General features: G+C 38.5%; 2 protein-coding genes across 2 annotated transcripts; both read left to right on the top strand.

The window, feature by feature from the left end:
* The first annotated feature begins 13373 nt into the window (after positions 1-13373).
* LOC104212612 (NAP1-related protein 2-like) lies at positions 13374-18848 on the top strand. Its single transcript, XM_009761925.2, has 10 exons — positions 13374-13597; positions 14851-14973; positions 15064-15114; positions 15305-15376; positions 15489-15602; positions 15687-15748; positions 16572-16656; positions 16817-16873; positions 16976-17008; positions 18579-18848. Exons 1-10 carry the CDS (start codon positions 13481-13483, stop codon positions 18639-18641), a joined length of 777 nt encoding a protein of 258 aa, XP_009760227.1. The 5' UTR covers positions 13374-13480; the 3' UTR covers positions 18642-18848.
* Positions 18849-19480: 632 nt separating this feature from the next.
* On the top strand, positions 19481-21688 carry LOC104212613 (jasmonate-induced oxygenase 2-like). The gene is made up of 3 exons (XM_009761927.2): positions 19481-19961; positions 20833-21154; positions 21237-21688. Exons 1-3 carry the CDS (start codon positions 19606-19608, stop codon positions 21507-21509), a joined length of 951 nt encoding a protein of 316 aa, XP_009760229.1. The 5' UTR covers positions 19481-19605; the 3' UTR covers positions 21510-21688.
* The last annotated feature ends 5678 nt before the right edge of the window (positions 21689-27366 follow it).

The raw sequence follows: 27366 nt of genomic DNA, 5'->3' as shown, positions 1-27366 counted from the left end.
GAATCAGCCTTGGACCCAATTTTAAACTAGCAGAAATAACCGCTGATACCCAGCGATCAAAAAAGAACAGCCAAAATTTGAACCAAACTATTGAAAAACAACCAAGCTCAAACCATTTTAGCCCTCGATTGTTCAGAGATCATTTCAGAAGTGAGAGCCTCAAGAATTACAGAAAAACTTTCAATGGAACAGTGATTTTTTTTTTCAATTGTTCTGATTTCTCCTGTATTTTCAGCCCTTTTAGTCTCTCTAAGGTGTAAAAAAAACTCTCTTTGAATGAGAAGAAGGTTTCCCTTTAAAGGTTGAGGGTCTGCTGTGTGCCTTCCAAGGCAAGGCAGTCAGATTTTTCCCAAAATACCCTCATAGGGCATCTTTTAAAACTAATTTTTGGACAGCTGTCCATTTCCTTCAGATATTTTCAATTTACAGCCTGTTTTCCCTAACCATTTTGGGCAGCTGTCCATTTAGGAGGCTTCTCATTAGTTATTAAAGATTTTTCAAGTTGAAAGAATCTCCAAAATTACCCCCTAAAGTTCCCCATTATTTACTTACCCCCTTAAATTCTGAATGCTCATAATCACAATAACAGTAAACAAACGGGCTAACATTTTTAAACAAATTGAAATTCAAAACAACTATTGAAATCATGAGAAACTAGCTTGAATACCCTTCACACATAAACATGAGTTCAGAAAATATTCTTGAAACAAGAATTAATGCAAATGATGAATTATACTTGACTAATCTCAATGCTTCAGTTCCAAAATTAATTCACAAATGTGAAATGAAACCCAGCAGAAAGAAGAAAATCTCATGAATTGAAACCAATATTAAACTCAAACCTTACGAAGCCGATTGTCATTGACAATTAAGCAAACAAGCTAACTAACGAACTTACAACCAGAACATAATGCAATTAAGTAAGAACAAAAATTCTGAAGGACGAAAACTGGAAAACAAACAACCAAGCAGACAAACAGAAGAGATCAAAAGGAAACCAATCGACGCAAATGAATTTATCCCAAACCTGCTTCGACAAGAACTGCATGAACTCGAACAACCTTGAATAAGAAAATGAACCTTTGACGGTCATTAATCGGTTGTCCTTAACAAAAGACAAACAATTAATGACGGTTTTAGGTTCACTTGACCTTGCTAAGCCAGAAAGGAACCCAGGGAGAGACTTGGCTATCCGGACCTCTGCTCTACCACTGACGGACCATTTTGAGATGAAACCAACATGTATCTGAGGCAAGAAGGAGATGAGGGGTTGCATAGTGTGATTTTGGGTGGATCTAGGAATTTTAGGGTTTTAAGCGCTAACCTCAGATCTGATATTCGAGGCGATGGAGGGGGATTTGAGAGGAACTATTTGAAGATTTGGGATGGGGAGGTGGAAGGGAGTTGATGGTGTTAATTCGGTGGCGATTGGATGCCGGCGCCGCCACCGGACGGTGGGGAATTCTGGGGCGGCTACTAGGGTTTGAGGGGCAGGGTTCTGAAGTTGGGGTGTTGGGACGATGAATTGAGGGGGGGTGTTCGGACATATATATACTCCCCAGGCTTTAGTTCCGAGCCGTTCGATCAAGTGAGGATCAACGGCTCAAATTGACACTGGTCGAAACGGTGTCGTTTCGCTTGAAAGGGGGATCCAAACCGGGTAGAGGCGGGTTTGGGCTGGAATTGTACAGATCTGGGGGCAATTGGGCTGAAAGGGGGTTTACTTAGATGGCCCAAATCCGAATTTCCTTTTGTTTTTTTGAATCTTTTCTCTTTTTCAATTTCCAAATTTCTTTTCTTTTCAAAATTAGAAATAAATCCTAAATTAATTATTAAAACTACTATTATTCTATCAAATGAACTAATTAATCTCTAAAAATAATTACCATACTAATTAAATACCAAATTAGAGAAAGCTAACAAAATCGAGAAATTAAAATGCAAAAATGAACTATTTTTCTGTGATTTTTCCATTTTTATAAAACACTAAATTACTAATTATTTCAAACATGCAAAAAAAAAAAATTAAATCCTAAATGAAAATGCAGCATATTTTGTATTTTCCATTAATTAACAAATGAAATGCACAGACAAAATGCAAATAATTAACAACAAATTCCACAAAATCCACAAAATTGCAAGTAATGAAACGAAATTACTTTGTTTTGAATTTATGGGAGTATTTCATGTAGAGCAAAAATCACGTGCTCACAGGTATTTGATGGGTTTTTGATTTAAGGCTTAGATGTTTATGGGTAGTTGATATTTGGACTGATTTGTGTTTTTCATGTTGAATTAGTGGTTGCAAACACTAATTTGTGCATATTTGACTTGGGTTCTTCTTGAGAAAGAGAGCTTGAGTCTAGGAAAATCAGTCCAACAAGGAATTGGGATGTAATCAAAAGATTGATAGTCCTAATTAAAGGGTTAAACCTAGAGATAGTAATACCCGACTTGAGCCTATATTGCTTGCACAATTTTGACACCCAATTGTTCTTGAGAAAGTCAATTAGGGCAAAGTCACTCAAGCTACCGAGAGGTATATAGTGAGTAATTTTGTGCATTGGCTATATCACAATCTCCAACATAATGTCTTTGCCTTAGGCTTTAGATCCCGTCAAGTATTCACCTAGGAGAAAGTCAGTTCCCTAGTGCCTCTTTAACTATTCAGAACACCCTACAAGCAATCATTCTTAGTTTAATTTAGCTTATCATTAGCATAAATATTAGAAGTAATATCCAAAAAAAGATGATTGGAAGAGTAATTAAGAGCACTACGCATTTCTAGTTTAGATAGGAATCCAATTCCCACTTCTAGCTCCCTGTGGATTCGATCCCGACCATCTCGGGTAAAAGCTGCTTCCACCGCTCTCGCCACTTCGTAGTGGTGTAGGGTTGGCTTCGATCAGCACGTCGCAACGATATTATGGATCGGGCTGCACGCCGCAGCGATAGACATATGGATCGGGCTACACGCTGTTGCGATATATATATTAGATCGGGTTGCGCGTCACAATGATATAACGCTTGGGCTGTATGAGCCCCTTTGGAGTCTGTACACCCATAGTGAGTGTAGTCTACTATAAACTATGGATCGAGCTGCATGCCGCAGTGGTTATTATGATTATTACTATTATGAGATATTATTGAGCTGGAGTGTTGAGTGTGAGTATTGTTTGACGAGAGCTGAGTCAAGAGTGACTGAGAGGCTTGCCCGAGAGGCTATACTTATGAGTGATACCTTGCCCGAGGGATCCGTTTATGATATTTTGCTTCTTTTTATACTGAGCCTCTGTTGAAAAATGTTGAATAAATGATTTCAAAGTATTTTAATTGAAACTAATGTTTTGACGAGATATATGACTATGGCACTATTGGTTTTGACTTGATATTTCTGTTTAAAACTCTTATATGGTTTTAATTTGCTCGTCACTGCACTCAGACCTTATTTACTTTAGTTACTTACTAAGTTGGCGTACTCACATTACTCCCTGCACCTTGTGTGCAGATCCAGGTGTCGAGCAGTAGAGTGAGAGGTTCCAACACTCTCAGAGCTTTACCGAAGACTACAAGGTAGCCGCACGACGTTCGTAGCCCTGCTTTCCTCCTTCCTATCTTAGTATTCTGCTATTTCAGACTTATGATGTACTATTCAGTCAGTTTGAGTTGTATTTAGAGGCTCTTGACTAGTGACATCGGATTGTTGGGCTGTGTTGGTATTCTGTACTAGTTGTTTCGCTTATTCAGTTTTACTCATCTATTTCATATGACAAATTTGAGACTTATTCAATACTAGAAAATGATTTTTATAAAAGGTTTCATTGTGGTAAATATTTGGTTGGCTTGTCTAGTATTGTGATAGGTGCCATCACGCCCGGGGCATTTGGGGTTGTGACAACTTGGTATCAGAGCCTAGGTTACATAGGTCTCGGGAGTCATGAGCCGATTTAGTAGAGTCTCGCGGATCGGTACAGAGACGTCTATATTTATCCTCGGGAGGCTGCAGAACCTTTAAGAAAATATCACATTCTTGAATTCTTATTGTGCGAATCTGTTGATTCTAGTACTAAATTTTTGTAGTTCTATTCTCTCACAGATGGTGAGGACACGTGCTACTGGTCAGGATGGATGACCACCAGTACCACCAGTTGGGGCCACTAGAGGCCGATAATGCAGTCGAGGCCGTGGTAGAGGTAGGGGTGTAGCCTGCAAAATAGCTAGGGCTGCACCTGCAGATCCACCAGCCACCCCAGTTTAGGATCAGGTCCTAGTTGCGGACGTTCCAGTAGCACCAGCTCCGGTACCGGCTGTGCCTATTGTGATTCCAAGCCTTCAGGAGGCTTTAGCTCAGATTTTATCAGTATACACTAGCTTGGCTCAGGCGGTCTTAGTTACTACGGCCGCAACTACTTCTCAGGCCGGGGGAGGTACTCAGACTCCCGTTGCTCACATACCTGAGCAGGTTGTGTAGGGACTTCAGACACCGGGGGCACCTCCAGCACAGCTGGTTGCATCAGCTTAGAAGTATGTGGTACCAGTTATGCCTGACGACGAGCAGCGTCGATTGGAGAGGTTTGATAGACTTCAGCCTCCGACTTTCAGTGGTACAGAGGACGAGGATGCCTAGAGTTTCTTGGACAAGTGTTAGAGGATTCTTTGTACAATGAGTATTCTAGAGACCAGTGGTGTAGCATTTACTACTTTTTTTCAGTTTTTTGAAGTTGCCTTTATTTGGTGGGAGGCTTATGAGAGGCGTAGGCCTATTGATGTAGCGCCCCTTACCTGGAAGCAATTCTCCATTATCTTTTTGGAGAAGTATGTGCCACAGTCTCGTAGGGAGGAGCTGCGCAGGCAGTTCGAGCAATTATGTCAGGGTGATATGACTGTGACACAGTATGAGATGCGGTTCTTTGAGTTAGCTCGTCATGCGGTCTGGTTGGTTCCCTCAGATCGAGAGAGGATCAGGAGGTTCGTTGATGGCCTCACATATCAGCTTCAAATTCTCATGACTAGGGAGAGGGTGTCAGGTTCTACTTTTGAGGAAGTTGTTGTCATCACCCGCGAGATTGAGTTAGTTCGTCGCCAAGAGCGAGATTAGAGGGAGGCCAAGAGGCCTCGGGGATCTAGTAGTTTTGGTGGCACTCCTTTGAGGGGTCAGTTTTAGCACGGTAGAGGTCATCCATTCAAACATGCTCAGTCAGCTCTCCTAGTTCATCGTGAGGCGTCATTGGGTCATGGTTCTCACAACTCACATCAGGGCCATTCATCACTCAGTGCCCTACCATCCTAGAGCGCGTCCCATGCTCTATTAGTTCAGGGTTCTTCCATGCCAGGTCCTTCTATTGGTAATTTCGGTGCTAGGGGTTCCCTTCAGTCCCCATTCCCCACACTAGGGAGTTGTTACGAGTGTAGAGAATTTGGGCATATGAGGAGGCAGTGTCCTCATCTTCTTGAGGGCCCATCTCAGCAGAGGGGTCAACCCTCGACTTCAACTCCAGTTACTTCACCACCCGCTCAGGCAGCTAGAGGTGGGGATCAGTCAGCTAGGGGTCGCCCTAGAGGGGGAGGTCGATCAGGTGGTGGTCAGGACCGTTTCTATGAACTCCTAGCCAGACCAGATGTTATTGCTTCAAATGTTGTGATTATAGGTATTGTCTTAGTCTGCCACAGAGATGCCTTTGTATTATTTGATCCTGGTTCCACTTTTTCATATGTATCATCATACTTTGCTTGTTATTTGGATACGCCCCGTGAGTCTCTTGTTTTATCTGTTCGTGTATCTACTCCGATGGGCGATACTATAGTTGTGGACCGTGTATACCGGTCGTGTGTGGTGACTATTGGGGGTTTGGAGACCCGAGTGGACCTATTGTTGCTTTGTATGGTGGACTTTGATGTAATATTAGGCATGGATTGGCTATCTCCGTGTCGTGCTATATTGGACTATCATACTAAGATAGTGACATTGGCTATGCCTGGTGTGCCACGGATTGAGTGGCGAGGTTCGACTGATTTTTTCTCGAGTAGGTTGATTTTATTTCTGAAGGCCTAGCGAATGATTGGGAAGGGTTGCCTTTCATACTTAGCGTTTGTGAGGGATGTTAGTGCAGAGACTCCTAGTATTGATTTTGTTGCTGTTGTGAGGGATTTTCCCGATGTTTTTCCTGCAAACCTGTCGGGCATGCCATCGGACAGGGATATTGATTTTGGTATTGATCTGGTGCCAGACACTCAGTCCATTTCTATTCCACCATATCGTATGGCACTGGTGGAGTTGAAAGAGTTTAAGGAGCAGCTCTAGGAACTCCTTGATAAGGGGTTTATTCGGCCTAGTGTGTTGCCGTGTGGTGCGCCTGTTGTATTTGTGAAGAAAAAAGATGACACGATGAGAATGTGCATTGATTACAGGTAGTTGAATCAAGTTACAATCAAGAACAAGTAGCCGTTGCCTCGCATTGATGATTTAGTTGACCAGCTTTAGGGAGCGAGGGTGTTCTCCAAGATTGATCTCCATTCAGGGTATCACCAATTGAAGATCAGGGACTCGGATATTCTTAAGACAACTTCCAGGACCCAATATGATCATTATGAGTTCCTTGTGATGTCTTTTGGGCTGACTAATGCCCTAACATCATTTATCCATTTGATGAACAATGTATTTTGGCCTTATCTCAATTCGTTCGTGATTGTTTTCATTGATGATATTCTGGTATACTCACGTAGCTAGAAGGAACACGTGGAGCATTTGAGAGTTGTGTTGTAGAGGTTGAGGGAGGAGAAGCTTTATGCAAAGTTCTCCAAGTATGAGTTTTGGCTCAGTTCACTGGCTTTTTTGGGGAACGTGGTGTCCAGTGAGGGTATTTAGGTGGATCCGAAGAAGATAGAGGCAGCTTAGAGTTGGCGTAGACCGTCCCCAGCCACAGAGATTCGCAGTTTGCTTGGATTGGTGGGTATTGCCATCAATTCGTTTAGGGATTTTCATCTATTACATCACCCTTGACCAAATTGACTTAGAAGGGTGCTTTATTCAGGTGGTCGGATGAGTGTGAGGCGAGCTTCCAGAAGCTCAAGACTGCCTTGACCACAACTCCAGTATTGGTTTTGCCATCAGTTTCAGGTTCATATATAGTGTATTGTGATGCTTCGAGAGTGGGCATTGGGTGTGTGTTGATGTATGAGGGTAGAGTTATTGTTTATGCTTCTCGTCAGTTGAAGCCCTATGAGAAGAACTACCCCGTTCATGATCTAGAGTTGGCTGCCATTGTTCACGCATTGAAGATTTGGAGGCATTATTTGTATGGTGTGTCATGTGAGGTATTTACTGATCATCGTAGCCTCCAGAACTTGTTCAAACAGAAGGATCTCGATTTGAGGCAGCGGAGATGGTTGGAGCTACTAACGGATTAAGATATTACTATCTTGTATCATCCGGGAAAGGCCAATGTAGTGGCCGATGCCTTGAGTAGGAAGGCAGTGAGAGTGAGTATGGGGAGTTTGGCATATATTCCTGTTGGGGAGAGACCACTTGCAATTGATGTTCAAGCCTTTGCCAATCGGTTTGTGAGGTTGGATATTTCGGAGCCCAGTTATGTATTGGCTTGTGTTATTTCTTGGTCTTCCTTATTTGATCGCATCAGAGAGTGCCCATATGATGATCCTCATTTGCTTGTCCTAAAGGATAGAGTTCAACACGATGATGCTAGAGATGTGACTATTGGTGATGACGGGGTATTGAGGATGCAGGGCCGGATATGTATGTCCAATGTGGATGGGCTTCGGCAGTTGATTCTAGAGGAGGCCCGTAGCTCACGGTATTCCATTCATCCGGGTGCCGTGAATATGTATCAGGATCTGAGATAGTATTATTGGTGGAGGAGGATGGAGAAGGATATTGTGGGATTTGTAGCTCGGTATCTTAATTGTCAACAGGTGAAATATGAGCATCAGAGACCGGGTGGCTTGCTTCAGCAAATGGATATCCCATAGTGGAAGTGGGAGCTGATCACCATGGTCTTCGTAGTTGGGCTCTCATGGACTTTGAAGAAGTTCGATGCTATTTGGGTGATTGTGGATCGGCTGACCAAGTTCGCGCACTTCACTCCTGTGTGTACTACCTATTCTTTAGAGCGGTTGGCAGAGATCTATATCCGAGAGATTGTTCGTTTGCATGGCGTCCCAGTTTCCGTCATTTCAAATAGAGGTACTCAGTTTACTTTGCAGTTTTGGAGAGCCGTGTAGAGAGAGTTGGGTACTCAGGTTGATTTGAGCACAGTGTTTCACCCTCAGACGGACGGGCAGTCCGAGCGCACTATTCAGATATTGGAGGATATGTTGCACGCTTGTGTCGTTGATTTTGGAGGGTCATGGGATCAGTTTCCACTGCTCGCGGAGTTTGCTTATAACAACAATTATCAGTCGAGTATTCAGATGGCTCCATATGAGGCTTTGTATGGGAGACGATGTAGATCTCCAGTTGGTTTGTTTGAGCCAGGTGAGGCTAGGTTTTTGGGTACAAACTTGGTGTAGGATGCTTTAGACAAGGTGAAGGTAATTCAGGAGAGGCTTCGTACAACGCAGTCGAGGCAAAAGAATTATGCTGACAGGAAGGTCCGTGATGTGTCTTTCATGGTTGGGGAGAAGGTTCTACTGAAGGTTTCACCCATGAAGGGTGTTATGACATTTGGGAAGAAGGGTAAATTGAGTCATCAGTTCATTGGGCCTTTTGAGGTACTTTGGAGGATTGGGGAGGTGGCTTATGAGCTTGCTTTGCTACCCAACTTATCGAGTGTGCATCCGGTATTTCATGTTTCTATGCTCTGGAAGTATATTGGCGATCCGTCTCATGTTTTGGATTTTAGAACGGTTCAGTTAGATGATGATTTGACTTATGATGTGGAGCCAGTAGCTATTTTGGAGCGTTAGGTTTAAAAGTTGAGGTCAAAGGATATAACTTCAGTGAAGTGCAGTGGATAGATCGGCCCGTGGAGGAGGCTACCTGGAGACCAAGCAGGAGATGCGGAGAATATATCCTCACCTATTTCAGGCTTCAGGTATGTTTTTTGACTCGTTCGAAGATGAACGTTTGTTTAAGAGGGGGAAGATGTAACGACCCAGCCGATCATTTCATGAGTTACGGCTCCGTTTCCCCCATTTCTGCTTCTTGCTGTCTTGTTCAGCTATATTATGTGATATCGAGTTGGTTGGTTCGGGTTCGGGGAGGTTTTCGAAAGGAATGAGACACTTAGTCTCTTTTGAGTAAGTTTAGGTTGGAAAAGTCAACTAGATGTTGGCTTATGTGAAAAAGGGCTCGGATATGAATTCCAATGGTTCGGATAGCTTCAGGAGGTGATTTGAGATTTATGAGCGTGATCGGAATGTGTTTTGAAGGTCCGGAGTAGATTTAGGCTTGAATTGGCAAAATTGGAATTTTGGCATTTTTCGGTTGATAGGTGAGATTTTGATATAGGGGTCGGAATGGAATTCCGGAAGTTGGAGTAGGTCTATTGTGTCATTTGTGATGTATGTGCAAAATTTCAGGTCATTCGGACAAGGTTTGATATACTTTTTGATCGAAAGCGGAATTTGAAAGTTTTTGGAATTCTTAGGCTTGAATCTGATGATGATTTGGTGTTTTGATGTGGTTTTGAGCATTCCTAGGGTTGGAGCAAGTTTGAATGATGTTATGAGATATGTTGGCATGTTTGGTTGAGGTCCCGAGGGCCTCAGGTAAGTTTCGGGTGGTTAAACGGATCAAATCTTGTTGAGGGAAGTTGCAGATTTCTGATGTTGGTGTTGCAAACATTTGGCCTCGTGTTCGCGAGAGGACTCTCGCGTTCGCGAAGGGATGTGGTGTGAGGCAGGAAGTTTGACCTTTGCATTTGTGATGTTGTTCCCGCGTTCGCGAAGGGTTATGTTATGTGTTCATCGCGAACGCGATGAGGTTCCGACGTTCGCGTAGAGTAATGGGAGCAGCTGGGGTCCAGGTTCACTTGTGCTTTGCATTCGCGAGCTAGAGGTCGTGTTCGCGATGGGTTGAGGAGCTAAAGCTTCACGTTCGCGTTTGCGTTCAGGATGTCATGTTCACAAAGAAGGATTAAGTGGTCAACGGATTTTGTGCTTTGCGAACGCGAGGCGTTGACTGCGTTCGCGATGAAAGAATTTTAAATCGCTGGGCATAATGTTTAAAACACCATTTTCGCGATTTTTGGCCAAAGTACACCATTTTTGAGTCGATTTTGGAGCTTCTTAAGGGATATTGAAGAGGGAATCAAAGAGAACTTCTTAGAGGTAAGATTTATGGATATAATACTCGATCCTATTGTGATTTATGGTCGGATTTTGGTATTCTTGGTATGTATGAATTCGTAGGAGGATAAGATTCCATTGATGCGACTTTTATCGAATTTCTAGGCGTGGGCCCGGTGATCGGGTTGGACCAATTTCGGGATTTTTGATATAATTTGATTATTTTCGCCTGGGCTTCATTCCCTTAGCATATATTGATGTTGTAATTCTGATTTTGGATAGATTCGACGCGAGTTGAGGCCGAGTCGAGAGCAAGGGCGTCGTAGAGTAGTATTTCATCCGGTTTGAGGTAAGTAACCATTGTAAATCGGGACATGAGGGTATGAAACCCTGGTATTTTGTATTGCTTTGATAAATGAGGTGACACACATGCTAGGTGACGAGCGTGTGGGCATGCACCGGTAGGGATTGTGACTTGGTCCATCTCGTAGCGATTATTAAGCCGCGTATTTGATTTGAAATCTTATGATATCCCGTATTTTAAAGATTGATACTATATTTTGGGTTGTACGCCATATTTGAGGCCTTGTGCCGACCTGTTTAAACCCTTAGGGGTATTTTTACTACTTTCCTCACTCTATTTATTTTGAAAGCATATTCTCAGTCATGTTTTACCTGTTTATTGTTTAAATCCGGTTTCATCACTCTACTTCTTAATATATGAAAATTATTTGGGCTGAGTTCCCTGATTTCCACTGATATGCCCGAGTGACTGTGGGATTAATGACTGAGAGAGGTTTTGGACCTAATGGTAAGGATTATATATTTATTACGGATCGGGCTGCACGCCGCAACAATATTATTTATATATAGATCGGGTCGCACGCCGCAACGATATATATATTGGATCGGGCTGCGGGCCGCAACATTATGACGCTTGGGCTGTAAGAGCCCCTCCGGAGTCTGTACACCCCAGTGAGCGTAGTCGACTTTAAACTATGGATCGGGCTGCACACCGCAGCAGTTATTATGATTATTACAATTATGAGATATTATTGAGCCGGGGTGCTGAGTGTGAGTACTGTTTGACGAGAGCTGAGTCAAGAATGACTGAGAGGCTTGCCCGAGAGGCTATACTTATAAGTGATACCTTGCCCGAGGGGCCCGAGGGGCCCGCGTATGACATTTTGCTGCTTTCACTCTTCTTTATACTAAGCCTCTATTGAAAAATGTTGAATAAATGATTTCAATGAAACTGAAGTTTTACGAGATAACTGACTATGGCACTGTTGTTTTTGACTTGATATTTCTGTTGAAAACTCTTATATGGTTTTAATTTGCTCGTCACTGCACTCAGACCTTATTTACTTTAGTTACTTACTGAGTTGGCGTGTTACTCCCTGCACCTTGTGTGCAGATCCAGGTGCTCGAACAACAGAGTGAGAGCTTCCAGCACTCTCAGAGCTTTACTAGAGACTGCAAGGTAGTTGCATGGTATTCGCAGCCCTGCTTTCCTCCTTCCTATCTTAGTATTCTGCTATTTCAGACTTATGATGTATTATTCAGTCAGTTTGAGTTGTATTTAGAGACTCTTGACTAGTGATACCGGATTGTTGGTCTGTGTTGGTATTCTGTACTGGTTTTTCCGCTTATTCAGTTTTACTCATCTATTTCATATAACGAATTTGAGACTTATTCGATACTAGAAAATGATTTTTATAAAAGGTTTCATTGTGGCAAATATTTGGTTGGCTTGCCTAGTACTGTGATAGGAGCCATCACGATCGAGGCATTGGGGTTGTGACACGTGGCCTTCTTCGACCACCGATTTTGAAAGTTGTACGACAGTCCTCAAGATAATTTCATCATCTTCGATCGATGACCCTATGTTTGCAAGGGTCACCATTCTGTTCTCGAGGTACATGCTATAGGGTCCATTCTTTGAATCGGTGTAAGGTTACCTGCAATTTATCCAAGTACCTCTGCATTCGATCTTATCGGACCTCGTAGGTTTTGTTGACCTAGTTAACCACGAGCTAGGAATCACACTTGGCCTCGATGATCTCAGCTCCCAAACTTTTAGCCGGCTTGAGACCTGCAATCATGACCTCATACTCGACCTCATTGTTAGTCAACTTAGGAGTTTTGATAGATTGTCTAATCGTATTGCCTGTGGGTGGCTTCAAAACGATGCCTAGCCCGGACCCCTTCACATTTGAAGCACCGTCTATGAAAAGGGTCTAGACTCCTGAGGATGTACTCGATTTTAGCAATAGCTCCTTTTCGACCTCGGGCTCGAGGGCTGGTGTAAAGTCGGCCACGAAGTTTGCTAAAATTTGAGACTTGATGGACGTTTGAGGTCGATACTCGATATTGTACCCACTGATTTCGACGGTCCATTTGGCCAGTCGGCTCGAGAGCTCGGGCTTGTGCAAAATGTTGCGAAGGGGATAAGTGGTTACAACACAAATTGGGCGACATTGAAAATATGATTTTAATTTCCTAGATGCGCTTATTAGAGCAAACACTAATTTTTCTAAATGTGGGTACCGGGTCTATGCTTCACCTAAAGTTCGGCTAACATAGTAAACAGGAAATTGCGTACTTTGTTCTTCTCGAAATTTCTGTCGTGATCTCCGACCAGTTACGGATATCTCGCCTTTCCGTTATTTTACTTCACTCGAAGTCGATCATACTTAATCTCGATTGCTGCTGGCCTTGGTCTCAACGGACACTTCGATCTTTAGACTCGATGCCTCGTCTTCGAGCTCGTGTCTGATTCATTACGAGGCTACCCCCGATGCAACTCCTTTATCTCGATCAAATAGTAAAATTAGGTAGGCCCGATTTTAATCGCATACAAAATAATAATACTCACTTTCAAATAGGATGAGCAATATAACTTGAGATGAAATAAAAAATAAAGAATGTTATTTAATAAATTATACTACTCCTTTATAATTGGTGGACGTGCTAAAGTTTTAAACGATACAAATGTGCCGGAGGAAGTAATTTAATAATTTATACACGTGTCAAAGTCACAGAAAAAGTACAGAAGAAGACGTGTCAATCTCTTATTTGTTCTCCTAAAACCCTAAAACCTTAACATGTCTTGTCTCAAACAGACAGGTTAGAGCCGTTTAGGGTTTAAGCAGAATCTAGAAATTAGCAGTTAGAGACACTGAGAAGCAGCAGCTCTCTTCCTCAGCTGCTGTGTGTTTAGGCAAAGAATAAAATGGGGGCAGACAAAGGGAAGAAGCAGAAAGTGGATGAGGAAAACAACAATATTATTGATGAAAAGCTCATTTTTTCCATTGAAAAATTGCAAGAGATACAAGACGAGCTCGAGAAGGTAATTTTTTTTTTTTAAAACCGTTAAAAAGGGGTAATAAACGTAGAGAATTACTTAAAGAAAAGATTGAATTCTTATTATGGAGAATTAGATAGTGGCTAAAACTCCAAAGTTTTAAAGATCCAATTTTTATTCAATTTCTAAAACTTGTCGAGATTATCTATGACTGTGACATGAGAAGTTTGGAAGACCATGATATGGTTCCTTGTTCTTTATGTGAATATAAAGATCATTAGTTTATTTCTAAATTGAGTAAATGTCCAAATTCGGGCATTAAACTGTGAAGAAATTTGGAAGTATGAGATGTGTTAATTCCTAATTAATTTCTTATGATTCCAAAAACTGTGATTCTTCAGTAGAGTAGAAAATGTTAGAAGAATAATAAAGAGTATAAAAAGTCCTGTCTTCCTTGAGGAAGTCCAACTGCCAAACCTCATCGAAGCATATTTCTATGAATATATTCAGATAAATTCGTCAAATTTTGACTTTCAGCATGTTCGGTGTTTCTTTCAGATGGAAACAAAAATTTGAGAGATCTCCACTGGTCATGTACTACCTTAGCTTTCTTGATGTAGTTAAGAATTTAGAGCATGCTACTTTTCTGAGGACCTCAGTTCTGGAACTGATAGCTGTTTGACTTAATGCTTATTCTTTGTTCAATTGAATATTCAAGTCTCTTTCCTTCTTTTAATAGATGTCTACTCCAAAAACTTCTTTAAAAATTCTGTCTGATTAAGTTATACCCAATATGGTCATAGTTCAGTTCTAAGGACCTCTCTTCAGGAACTGCTCGGTTCCTTTCTTACTTAATGATCATAATGTCGATACATGGAATCCTGCAAGATTAATAGAGGATGATATTCTCATTATGGATTCAGCAGGCTAGTGTCTATGCGCTCCCCCCTACATATCTTTCTCTGCTCCCTTCACAATAAATTGAAAATCATGTTCACTTGTATGAAGAGTATATGAAGAATACAAGATGCAAATCTACGCACTTCTGGGAGCTTTGGATTTGTATGCTATATGCATACATGATATTGCTATGTGTCCGAGCTTTTTCTGAATGCACACCAAAAGCTTAATCATTCAGGGTACAATCTAATCAGAAGAGATGCAAATCAACTTCGGCAGTTTATACAATAATTAACTTGGATAAATTGCTAGAAGCTTTTCTTCTGTTGTTTAACGGTAAGATAACATGTGTAGCTCTTGGTTTTACATGTTGAATGATATATCAATTTTGCTAGCAGATCAATGAAAAAGCAAGTGACGAAGTGTTGGAAGTAGAACAGAAGTACAACAAGATCCGCAAGCCTGTCTATGATAAGCGAAATGATGTCATTAGCTCTATTTCTGACTTCTGGTTGACTGCTGTTAGTGATCCCATCCTATCCTTTCTCCTTGCAATCGCTTGACTTCCAAAGTATTTTTCACACAGTATAACTTATCTCATCTGCTTGCAGTTTTTGAGTCATCCTGTTCTTGGTAACCTTCTCACTGAAGAGGACCAAAAGGTTTGATCCTAATTTGTTTCATTTAAACTTCTAAACAACCCACTACAACTTGTTACGTTACTGTTTCTCCAATATTAACCATCCGCTTAAATTAGCAAAATCTCATCTAAATAAACTGTCAAAGTACAGTTTAAATGGATTCTTACCTTCTGATCTGAATCTCATAATGTTACTGTCCCTTTTCATGTAGATTTTCAAATTTGTAAGTTCTATTGAAGTGGAAGACTCAAAGGATGTGAAATCGGGTCATTCAATCACGTTTGTGAGTTCACCACTCTTTCTCGCTCTCTCAACAATGAAATTAATGAGTACATTAGACATCTTATGTTTTCTGGGACTGCAGAATGCTGATGACCTTCTCTTCTTTCTCACAGAACTTTAAGCCCAATCCTTATTTTGAAAATTCAAAGCTCTCAAAGACGTATACCTTCCTTGAAGATGGACCTACAAAAATTACAGCTACAACAATAAAATGGAAAGAAGGCATGGTAAGTTCTCTTTGCTGCTTGAGAGACGTTACACGTCTTTATCTTATGCTTTTCCTCTCACTATTTGTGTTTTGACTTATGAAGGGCATTCCTAATGGAGTTGCTGACAAGAAGAAAGGAAACAAGCGGTCCCACGCTGAAGAAAGGTCTGCTAACTTTTATCTAGCATTTCTAAGGGTTTTGATTTTTTAAAGCTACTAGTTGTTTGTATCAAGTCTGTCAACTTGCAACTGATATAATGTTGGGAACTTGGTTCGTCTTACTTGAGAAAATAGACTTGCTCACCTCATTAAACCAGGTTATGATCTCTACCTTAGGAATACAAATTTGTCAATTATCACATTTTCTTAATAAAACTCACCTATAACTGGTGTGATCCTTCAAATAACATATGCCGACCTAATCTTATGTTCTTGTAGTGGGCAAAATTTCCCCCCTGCAATTGCTTCCTTCACTATGGAGTTAGAAGTCAGCCATCTCTGTTAGGAACAGAAGCGCAAAATATATTGTTCTGTCCGTCCCAAAAAGAAATGATGCGTTCAAAATTTCAAAGTCAAATCATCTAATTTCAATTTGAATTAGGACACCCATTTCTTGAATTTTTGAAAAAAAAAGTTACATATTCATAAGCTATATAAGAGTATTGCTAATTAACTATATTAATGATTTTTTTGGGCAAAATGTTTCTCTCGAGAGAAAGCTGTTTATGAGTTCACAAAAATAGTGTAACTATGGCAAATATAGTGGTTAATGTAGCTGCGTCGAAACTATTTGCACTCACTGAGTATTTCTGCTACAACATTCTGTGACTTATCCTCTTAATCACTTGATAAGTTGGTGCACCGACTGGACACATGCTCACTCCTCTGTCTTCTGTACTCTCAATCCTAGCTGTCTTGTAAATAAAAACTGAATGTCATATTCATGGTCATCCTTGCTCAGTTGCTTTTCCCTTGTTATTCCATACAGCTTCTTTACATGGTTCAGTGAAGTCAATCAAAAAGGTGATGTGGATGATGACGAAAATGAGATTCTGGACATTCAGGATGATGAGGTAACATCTAGATCTTCGGCAGAACATTATGATTTTCTTGCTCGCACTTTTTTTTTTTTTTTGTGTGTGTGTGTGGGTGGGGTGGGGTGGGGGGGTTATTCAGGTATTTGGTGCATAGAGTTTCATTTTCAAATTTATTCTTTTGTTTTCTGATTTTCAGGTTGCTGAAATAATCAAGGATGACTTGTGGCCTAACCCTCTCAATTATTTTGACCATGTTAGTTCCATGCTGTGTCCCTTGTTTTCCTTGATCTATTAGTCATGATTTAGTCCTGCATTTTTAACTCGATAACATTATACAAAATTTGCTTTACCACAGGAGCCTGATGAAGAAGATATTGAAGGCGATGAGGTAAAGCAACATTCTTGCTAAGTTTTCATAACTCATACATTGTGCACATCAATTGACATAAAGTCGTGCTTATTCATCAGTGGCTGTAATATGTCCTCCTTTTGGGCTTACATTTATTTCTTTCCTTGGCCACAATGGTATGAGGGTGAAGGAGGACTAAGGAAAAAGTTTCTAAGTGGGGCTTGACTAATAGGATTTACTAAAATCATAAGGGCTGCAACTATATATATGATAAAGCCTATAAAACATAGAGCTACTACCAAACCTCTAAAATAACTTTCTGCAAGCAATATAGTTTTTATGGTGCTTCTGATATTTAGAAATTTATATTTCCATCTTTGCTTTCGTGGAAACTATTTGCTGCTTAAATTGTGGGGTTAAAACAGAACTTTGTCTAAGACATGAAGACACGTGAGGGAGAGAAGGGAAGGGTCTGTTGAAGGAAGTCTTTGATCAAAGTCTCAAAAGATGCAATCTTAGAAGCATCATAAAGAGAGTAGGATTCTTCTGAAGGAAGTCTTTGATCAAAGTCTCAAAAGATGCAATCTTAGAAGCATCATAAAGAGAGTAGGATTCTTCTGCACTTGTAAATATTTTTGTTCCAACCCCTTCCTGGTGCTATTAATTAAATGAAAATACCAACTTTGTGAAAAACAAATGCATCAGATAGAAAACTTTGAAACTGTAGCTTTTGGTTTTACCTGCCGGGAAGGTATTGGTTGGGGACTCTTCCATTCAGAAGATCAAAGTGTCTTCTGGTCTGAATATATCTTTGTTTTTTAGATCAAGAAAGTATCTATTCTGACAAAGTATTTGTTCCTTCTCTTCCTTTTCCCCTTGGGCCGAGGAAGAGAGGTCACCTGTTGGAAGCTTACACTGTTTGTTTAGGATGAGAGAGGGAGCAAGTTTGTGAATGTTCTTTCCCTTTTCCTAGCCGAAAGGAGGTAAAAGTGGAGCATATATAATTCCTCTAAGAGTTGGCATTTTCACCCCAGGAAAGAGGAAAGACTTCTTTTGTTTTAAACTTTGATTCCCAATTCTACCGATGAACATGAGGGGGAAGATACGCAATTATGTGCTAGTCCCCCTCTCTCTTACCTTTTCTCTGCAGTTTCTTAAAACATTGTGTTGCATGGTGGAAGCTTGACAAGGATCTAAAAGAGCATTGGCTTCCTTTTCAAGTCAAAAACACCCATTTTGATTTTTTTTTTTTTGGGGGGGGGGGGTAGGCAATGACCGCTGAGGCGCTGACCATATATTAATACTCGGTATGAAAATACATGAGGAAGGGGGGATATAATGCCTAACCTTCAGAAAACAACTACGGGGACTAGACATGCCTAATCCTGTACAAAAGGTGACAGCATTACCAATATGAATTGGAATTGTGTCAAAAAATGAAACTTCAGATTTTGCATGTGTGAATATGGTGCCAGGGGATCTTGTTGCTGGGAGCTGACAGTGATTTTAGCATAAAACCGCATACCATTTTATGTGTGTCGGCAGCTTATTGAAGATTGTTCTTTTATATCTTGGGTAATGAATTGGTTGATTTGATATGAATTGCCAGGGAAAGGACAGCGGAGGCTCTGAAGAGGAAGATGAAGATGATGAAGATGAAGAAGACGAATGAACTGTTGGTAGACCTTGTGTTTGATTTGAGTTCTCTTCAGTGTTTCGATTATCAGAGTTGGTCTCTGTAAAGAGGTTTCGGATATTGCAGAAAAATCGAATGACATATAGTGGTGACTCTAATTTTTAGTTTCAGTGAGTTTTTTCTCACATTTCTCCTTTAACCTTTTCTTTGTAATTTTGTCTAATTACTTATTTTTTCACTTCATATTTCCCATGCAAAAAAGAAATGAAAAAGAAGAGGTTAGATAGGGGAAGCTATTTTGGGCAAAGTGTAGGATTATACTTATTGTGGTAACAATATAGCATACTTAATTGAGATATCCACCCTATTTCAAATCAATAGCAGGTAGAAACACCCTGTATTGTTGTGAAGATGACAACCTAACACTGTTATAGTACCTTGAAATATGTTTTAATTTTAATATTAGGGTATCTGCATATTATTTTGAAGTGATCTTTGGCACTTAATATCAACATAGTAAGATCGGAGACATGGCAATAATTTATCCGCATCTAGTATTTGATCAAGTCAACAAATGTAAGTAATACCTATTTTCTCATTACTATTATCGTTGATCTCTCTAAGATTTTAGTCATACAGCACATTAATAGTTTTTACTGTGATATTTTCACGTTTGTACTAGTCACATGTGCTGATGAGACTTTAATAATGTGGGAATATTTTGGTAAGGTACTGTGAGTCCTGACAATGAACAAATTGGAGTAGTGTCGGCTCGGCTGAAGTAATTAATCGGATTAACTAATATCCAATGGCATGCATAAGAACAAAATAGAAAACAAAGATCTAAAATTTAGTAATAATTTTCTATGCTTCTCTTATCAATAATTTAATTTATTTGGAAACATAGGTAAAAAAATTACCCAAAAGACAGTGTATCGAGATTCCAAAATCCTACAAGTGAAAGCAGTAGTGATGTAACCAAACCAAGTTGACTCTGAGAATGGCTATGAAAAATATACCCACTGTCGACTTGACACCATTCTTCAGAGAAGGATATGAAGATGAAAGGAGAAAAATTGTAGAGTCCATTACTAAAGCCTGTACTGAGTATGGCTTCTTTCAAATTGTGAACCATGGGGTACCCTTTGATCTGACCAGTGGAGCTCTGCAGCTGGCAAAAGCTTTCTTTGAGTCTCCAAGTGAAGCTAAACTCAAATACTGTCCCCTGCCTAATGCACCAGTTCCTGCAGGCTATAACAAGAAGCCTAATCCGTCTTATGAGTTCAATGAATTCCTCATCATGCTTCCACCTGGTTCTCATTTTAACATCTTCCCTCCCAATCCCCCACAATTTCGGTATGTTCATATTTTTCACTTTTGGTTAAGAAACTTTTCCTGGATTGTTTGCTTATAAACAACGAGTTTAAAAATGTATACATATAATAAGATGATACTCATTGTGCACTCATTGACTTAAGAACTCAAGGTCCAATCTTTGATGGAAAGTTACTCTTTCCCAATATCCTTATTATGTCTCAGCTATTTGACTTGGCATGCATCATTTTTCCTAGAACAGAACTTTATTGAAGAGGGGGGTTTTGGGGGGGGGGTGGAGGTTGGAATTGAAACGAGTGCCTTCTATTTGGTAGACTCAAAGAGAAAACTCTTTCAACTGAGAAGATCCAAGAACCTTTTCTTGGTTTTGTTCAAATTTAATGATGACAATAAGAAAATACCATATGTCTCAAATGATTCCCTTATTGATCCAAGAACCTAAAACCTTTTCTTGTTTAACCTGTTTATAAAAGGCCAACTCCAACTCCAGGATTCTCTTCTTGATGTTTAGTCAATGATATTCTTTACGCTTTCTACTAGTTTGATCTAGACTGTGATAGTAATGCATGCGATCAATCTCAGCTCCATGTTCAAGAATTGAGAGCTATGTCAAATTGGATAGATTTTTAATATTATTTAAGCATCTCTAATCAGATAGTTTGGCTATAAAATTTCATGTCATTTATCCTACATAATTAAAGCTTCTTTTCCCAGATAGAAGACAATACATTTGATCTTAGTAAACACATATCCAGTTGATGCCAGTTAGCCCTTTTAATTGCCCTGCACAAGGGGCTGCTGGGGAAATAAATTTTGCTGTTGCCTTTCTTGGACAAGATTTGCTAGTGGAAAACTTTAGCTATTACGATAATGAATTCCTTTCACATTTCAGAGAAGTTATGGAAGAGTTATTCTCCCAATTCTTGAAGATAGGGATGGTTGTTGAGAGCATCCTGAGCGAGTGCCTGGGGCTTCCTCCATCTGTTCTTAAAGAATTCAACGATGACAGAAACTGGGATTTTCTTATTGCTTTATTTTACTTGCCAGCAACAGAAACAGAAAGGATAGGGGCAAATTCACATAAAGATGTCAGTTGCTTCACAATTGTGCTACAAGATGAAGTTGAAGGCCTCGAGGTTCAAAAGGATGGCGAATGGATCCTAATAGTCCCACAACCAGGTGCCCTTGTTGTCAATATTGGCGATGCTCTTCAGGTAAATCTCTCAAATTGCAGTCAACAGAGTTAGAGAATTGATTATTAGCTAGTTGGTAGAGTTGTTACCTCATATTTTACAGGTCCTTTCGAATGACAAATTCAAAAGCCCAAGCCATAGGGTGCTGAGACCTAATGGAAGATCAAGGAATTCATTTGCATTCTTCTACAGTTTGTCAGGAGACAAGTGGATTGAACCACTTCCCCATTTTACAAAGGAGATTGCAGAAAAACCAAAATACAGACCCTTCTTGTACAAAGAGTATCTACAGCTAAGAAAAGAAAACAAGTGTAAGCATGTATCCAGGCTTGAAGATGAGATTACCATATCACACTATGCAATCCCTGAGGAGTAATGTTAGACAAAGTAAAAAGGTAATGACTTGTAATTTGCAAGACATATATATGCTCATGATCTCGCCCTTTTCACAATATCTGATACATACTGACTTCTATAAACTTACATGCGGGGAAGAGGTTGATGAGATATATATATATATAATATGGTATCAGAGAATAGAACTTTCATAGTCCATATATATTGGCTCGTAGTCGTAGGTGATGATGATTTGATCCAAAGAATGATGTGCTGCATTCCGTTCCCTGTTAAAAACCAATCCTTTTCTGATTAGTTTATCTCCCCTGATTAATTTTGGAAACTCTTTTCCTAATTTGGGGGAACGAAAAAAGTTTATATGCTTATGGGATGTTTTCTTGACAACTTTTTTGTCCATAACATGTAAAGGATTTGATTCGAACTCGAAATATACAAGGTGAAGCACTAATTGTTTTTACTACAGACTCTACGGTATAGTACTCTAGAAACATAGTAACATTTTTAGGCTTATTTAATCTTGAGTCCTATTCTTTAGCAATTGGTTTGAGTGATTGATTGCATTCCCAGTTAATCAAGAGGTTCTCTCTCTTTAGCTTATCATTGACTAATATACTGATAAACATAATTAATCTTTGTAAAGTTACTTTCAAGCCATTGCACTTGTTTTACCTACCCTTAGTGTAGGCCCCCATGCAGGGGCAGAGTCATCCCCTCATATGGAAATAGTAAGGGGTAGCCAATTTTCGGATTGATAATTGAAAAATAGCCAGCGGTTGCAAAATCATTGAAAAATAGCCATTATTGTGCTGCAATACGGAAAGTTCCAGCATAATATACTGGAGATTAGTATACCTGTGTATTAACTTCCAGCATATATATTATGCTAGAGGTTGGTGCACCTGTGTATGAACTTCCAGCATATTATGCTAGAACTCCAACATACAGAAAGTTCCAGCATAATATACTGGAGATTGGAGCACTTGTATATGAACTTCCAGCATATTATGCTGGACCAATATGTTATGCTGGTACTTCAGTATATTATGCTGGAAGTATATTATGTTGGAAGTCTGGTATATTATACTGGAACTCCAGTATATTATGCTGGAATACCTTTTGGAATTAGTGTTTTCGTTCATATTTATCTTTACATGAAAAGTGACTAATTTTCGATTACTTTTGAAATTGTGACTATTTTCAATTACCACTTGTAAATCTGGCTATTTTTTAATTTCGCCCCTAATATGTGTCATCCGACACCGTTTCGCCAAAAACTTTTTTGTATATATATATGTGTGTGTGTAAATAATTTCTTTCCTCTAAAAGCAGTATGTATGTACATTATATTATAGACCGACACCTTTTTAGTAAATATAGGTAAGGCAGATAGATTAGGAAGGTAATTTGAGTCTTAAAATGAGGTTATATCACAAGCTAAAAAGTTGAAGATAGGAATACTTATCTTATAACCTTTATACACAGTTCTCTACGCTCAAATCGCAAACAATTTCAGCTTCATCTATTTGAGGTAGGTCCAATTTTGAAAAAAAGAAATGCTAATGCTTCAGAGTGACGTAACAAAATCATGGGTATAATTTTTGGTTATATCGTTTTCTATGCATACTTGTGTCTGCATGCATCATAGTAGTAGAGCACTTTAATTGACAAATTGCTTTCGTGTAATCCTTAAGACTTTTTTCATGAAAATTGCTGGAAAGATTTTTCTATTTGCTGGTGATGTGGTGTTGTCTTTTTCTTGTGATTGAAAAAGTAATGGCCATCATATTTTGCTTTATTATCTAGCCATGAGTAACCATCATTTCCTCTTTAATCATACAAACAACGCATAACCTTGGATCTCTAACCTTAAACCCCTCAAATTTACTATTTTTATCTAAATCGGCAGCTTAATTATTTGGTGGAGCTAATGTTTACCAACACACGGTCCAAAACTTCATAGCTCTTGTTTGCCAAATGCCAACACTTATTTAATTTGGCCAAATAGTAAATTGGTTTTTGAGCTGAACAGGTTATAACGTTTTAACTAGAAACACAAGTCAATTGTATTAAAATCAGGATATTCCAGGATTATAATTTTGAAATTATAATCAGGATTATTATTTTGATAATCAATCCCACCTTCTATATGAGGTAAGATATTAGCATTAAAATAATAATGGATTTACCTAAAACCTCCTACCAAACACGAGATAAAATTAATCTTAAAATTAAGGATCAAAATAACCCGCCTAATCCCTTGAAACAAATGGCCCATTTAGGTCAAAAGGCATTTTTATATTAAATGGAAAAGGAATAAGATGACAAATAAAGGGTAACTAATCCAACTCCTGGAACTATGTGTTGGTGCTTTTTCTCCAAGTCTCCAAAATGCTGTCACTGTAGATCTTTAGAAATCAGAATAAGATATGAGATAGTAGTAGGTTATTATTTCTGTGTTTTGATTGGCTTCCACAAAGTTTGTCTGGATAAGATATTCTTGCGTGGGGTTTTCCGGCAATTTAAGGTAGGGACAAGAGACTAAAAGCCAGTGGAAAATGACTTGTGTTAATTGATTTTCTTCCCGATTCTTTGATAGTTACATCTGCTTACTGCTTAGAATATCTTATCCCACTTTTAGATTCGTTAATTATCACTTGATTCGCATCCATGATTTGAGGTTTCTGGCTCTTCTTCCTTTCACTCAGAAATTCTCTAAGAAAATAAAAACCGCTTGATCAGTAAGCAAAGGCGGATCTACCATTTAACTTTATGATTTTGGATTCTAGAACAACAAGTTCAAGTGCTAGTACGCAATTAATATGTTTAATTTAATTTTTGTACATATTTCTTAACACATATACAAGTCCTCTTAATGAGCATTTCTGGCACGAACCCGGATTAAACAGACCATTAAGTTTGGGCTATCCAATGATTAACCAAAAATATACGTTTCTGACTTTTAACTCATCAACTTGGGAATGTGTTGTTAGTATTGTAAAAATCTGCAAATTTGTCTAGATACATACATCTCTCACTGCTGGCACTTTCAAACAGTCATTGTAACTGAAAATATTAAATTAATTAGCAGCCAAAAAGACCAATCCGGATAAAGATTCTGATGAAAGAAAAGAAGAATGATGGTCTATAATGTGTTGTTTAGGTGGTTTAATTTGATGATTAATTTAAGTAAACAAGCTGCGAGGGACAAGGAACATAGAGATTGTGCTTTTATTGTTGGAAAGGATAGATATGTTCTACTTAGCTTTTCTTGTAGATTTTTTTTTTTCGGTGAAAAGAAAAAATCTTATTAATCACCAATTAAAACAACCCATTACAGAGATTTCCTATTCTAACATTAATTGTTTAGTCCTATACAAAGGGCTTATCGATCAGTTCATCTATCTACTTCCTCCTATCTATCTGTACAAAATTTTTATCCATTCCAGCTGTCTAATGCTTTTGCTTTCTATACCAATTCATTATCTCTTGAAAGTAGGTTCTTGACGGCACACAGTTGAAGTACAAGTACACATATTTTGCATTCAACTGTTATATATTAATACCTGGCTTTTGCATTCTGTCCAAAGTCATCAGTTTCTCTTCTTTAACACACCAAATATCATGATTAACAAAATATAAGATTAAAATCAGCACCTCTGCAAATGGACCCATATATAGCCCCTGTCCTATTTTGATCTTCTCAGGGAGAAAAGGAACATGAAAAGACCCACACAACCAGTGAAATCTATTCGTAACTAGTAAATTTGTCCTTGTTTCGCGTAAATTTATTATATACATATATGAGTTTAATTTTCTAAAATTTGCGAAAGTTTCTCAATATTTTTAAAAGAAGAAGATATGTGAAATAATTATGATACATTTACACATGAAACTCTGTCTCTCTCTTTATTGTTTTCTTGAATTACCCAAAAGACTATAAGTTGTAAGTTACACATTTTTATATTGGAAATCAAATGATCCTGTCCATTTAATATTTGTATGAGCAGACTACGTATAAATAGTTAAACAATCTTGGCCAGTATGAAATTTCAGTACACCTATTTCAAATTATATATTAATAAAAAATAAATTACTTTTTAGCGAAAAAAGACCAAATTTGATGAGAGTAGAAGGACTTTGTCCGAGTCTCAGCAAATATATTGCTATAGCAAAATAATTATGGAATTCTGATGCAATAAACAAACGGCTAAATAGTGTGTCGATGGTCACATAATTAGATAAAAAGATATATGTATCCTTCCCACTTACAATTGTAACGACATCATACAGGAACTGTAATTTTTTAACTGATCCTAAAATTTGAGGGTAATCTCCATAAAATATTTTATATGATTGGCAATGTCAAGAACAAATAACTTGATTAAGAAATATTATCAGTTAAACTCTACTTGCAACTATGACCTTATTTAAAATATCTCTGAGATGATATGAATAAGCTTGAGCACAAAGTAAATTATGGAGCAAAAGAGCATGTAGAAAGAATTCTAATTAGGTGGTAACCTAGAAATCAAAGCACAAAAAAGGAAAGAGAACACTTAGATTTGTCTTTGTGCTCCAACTCTTTACTTCACACTTCTTGTATAGATCAATCAAATCTTTTTCTCTCTGACTCAAATACTCTATAATTTGCTTTAAGCTGTCCAGCATCAACCGTCATGATCTGTAGAAAATATATAAAGGTTCCTCAACTTAATGTTAAGTATATCTAATACTCAACCTATAATATAAAATAGAGCAAGATGTTACTTTTGGACGATGCATAGTTTGGAAAATCTCACATAGATTAAAAGTAAAATTTATGAGAAAGAAAATAAAGAAGGAAGTTCCTAAAAAAAAGCAAAAAAAAAAAGGAGGTAAAAGACTTATTACATACTTTACGTTAGTATGCCCCTCAATATCTTTGTTCAAAATATAGAAGTCCTTGTATAGGTACATATGAAGAAATACTATAATAAATTATTATAAACTTATACATTAATCATTTGGGGTTATGAATATGAAAGGCATGAGAGTTATTGAGATTATTAAAAGTGTAGGTTATGAAAGTAAAGAGGTATGAGTTATTAAGATAGAATTTTTAATATAAGATAAATGAACAAAATGATGAAAAACTCAAAAAAAGATAAATAGGTTTCTTGGCCCAAGAGAGATGCCATATCACTTTTCTATATATATATATATATATATATATATATATATATATATATATAGAGAGAGAGAGAGAGAGAGAGATTTTCCTCATTTATATGCCAGGCCGATCTCTCACGGTAGATCGGCTTTACAGGGGTTCTGTTTTAACCCACAAAATTTCCACCCACCCCGCGCCGCATCCACCCGCTGCACAACTGCACCGCATCCAACCACCCCGCTCCACTAATTTATTTTTATTTTTTAGCTTTGAATTTTCTGCTGAGCTTTTTAAGTTAGTTAATTAGATTTACTTTTATTAAACTAATTCATTTGTTTGGTATATATCAAATGGAATGTTTCTTTTAGAATTTTAAATTTGTGTTAGTACACCCGAAGTGTTGTATGAGTATATCACAACAGTACTAATAAGTGCCAAACCTAACCTCAGCAGAATAGTAACGAGGTTAGGTCAGGCCCCTACTGAAATTATAATAATATAATGAAATGACAGAAAAACAAAGTAATGGAAATTCATGGAAGATAATAACACGAAATCAAGAAAAAGACAAATACATCATGAAAGGAAACATAGGTCTTGCAAGTTAAGGAAAGACAACAAAATCAACACAACAAATAAAGGAAATCAACAGGGGTGCTCCCGAGGTACCGCCTCGTAGTCCCAAAAGTAAATATCTCACAATCTTTCCTTATATCACCGCGAAAGC

The sequence above is a fragment of the Nicotiana sylvestris genome, chromosome 6, assembly GCF_000393655.2.
Source record: "Nicotiana sylvestris chromosome 6, ASM39365v2, whole genome shotgun sequence".
In the NCBI taxonomy this organism is placed as follows: domain Eukaryota; kingdom Viridiplantae; phylum Streptophyta; class Magnoliopsida; order Solanales; family Solanaceae; genus Nicotiana; species Nicotiana sylvestris.
The sequence above is the reverse complement of the archived record's forward strand: the minus strand, read 5'-3'. Positions and strand labels throughout refer to the sequence as shown.

Bases quoted from the DNA above. Each gene is read 5' to 3' on its own strand.
- LOC104212612 (XM_009761925.2), top strand. From the start codon at position 13,481: ATGGGGGCAGACAAAGGGAAGAAGCAGAAAGTGGATGAGGAAAACAAC. The intron at 14,974-15,063 runs GTTAGTGATCCC...ATCTGCTTGCAG, and splicing joins CTGACTTCTGGTTGACTGCT to TTTTTGAGTCATCCTGTTCT. The intron at 15,115-15,304 runs GTTTGATCCTAA...CTTTTCATGTAG, and splicing joins TCACTGAAGAGGACCAAAAG to ATTTTCAAATTTGTAAGTTC.
- LOC104212613 (XM_009761927.2), top strand. From the start codon at position 19,606: ATGGCTATGAAAAATATACCCACTGTCGACTTGACACCATTCTTCAGA. The intron at 19,962-20,832 runs GTATGTTCATAT...TTCACATTTCAG, and splicing joins CCCAATCCCCCACAATTTCG to AGAAGTTATGGAAGAGTTAT. The intron at 21,155-21,236 runs GTAAATCTCTCA...CATATTTTACAG, and splicing joins ATATTGGCGATGCTCTTCAG to GTCCTTTCGAATGACAAATT.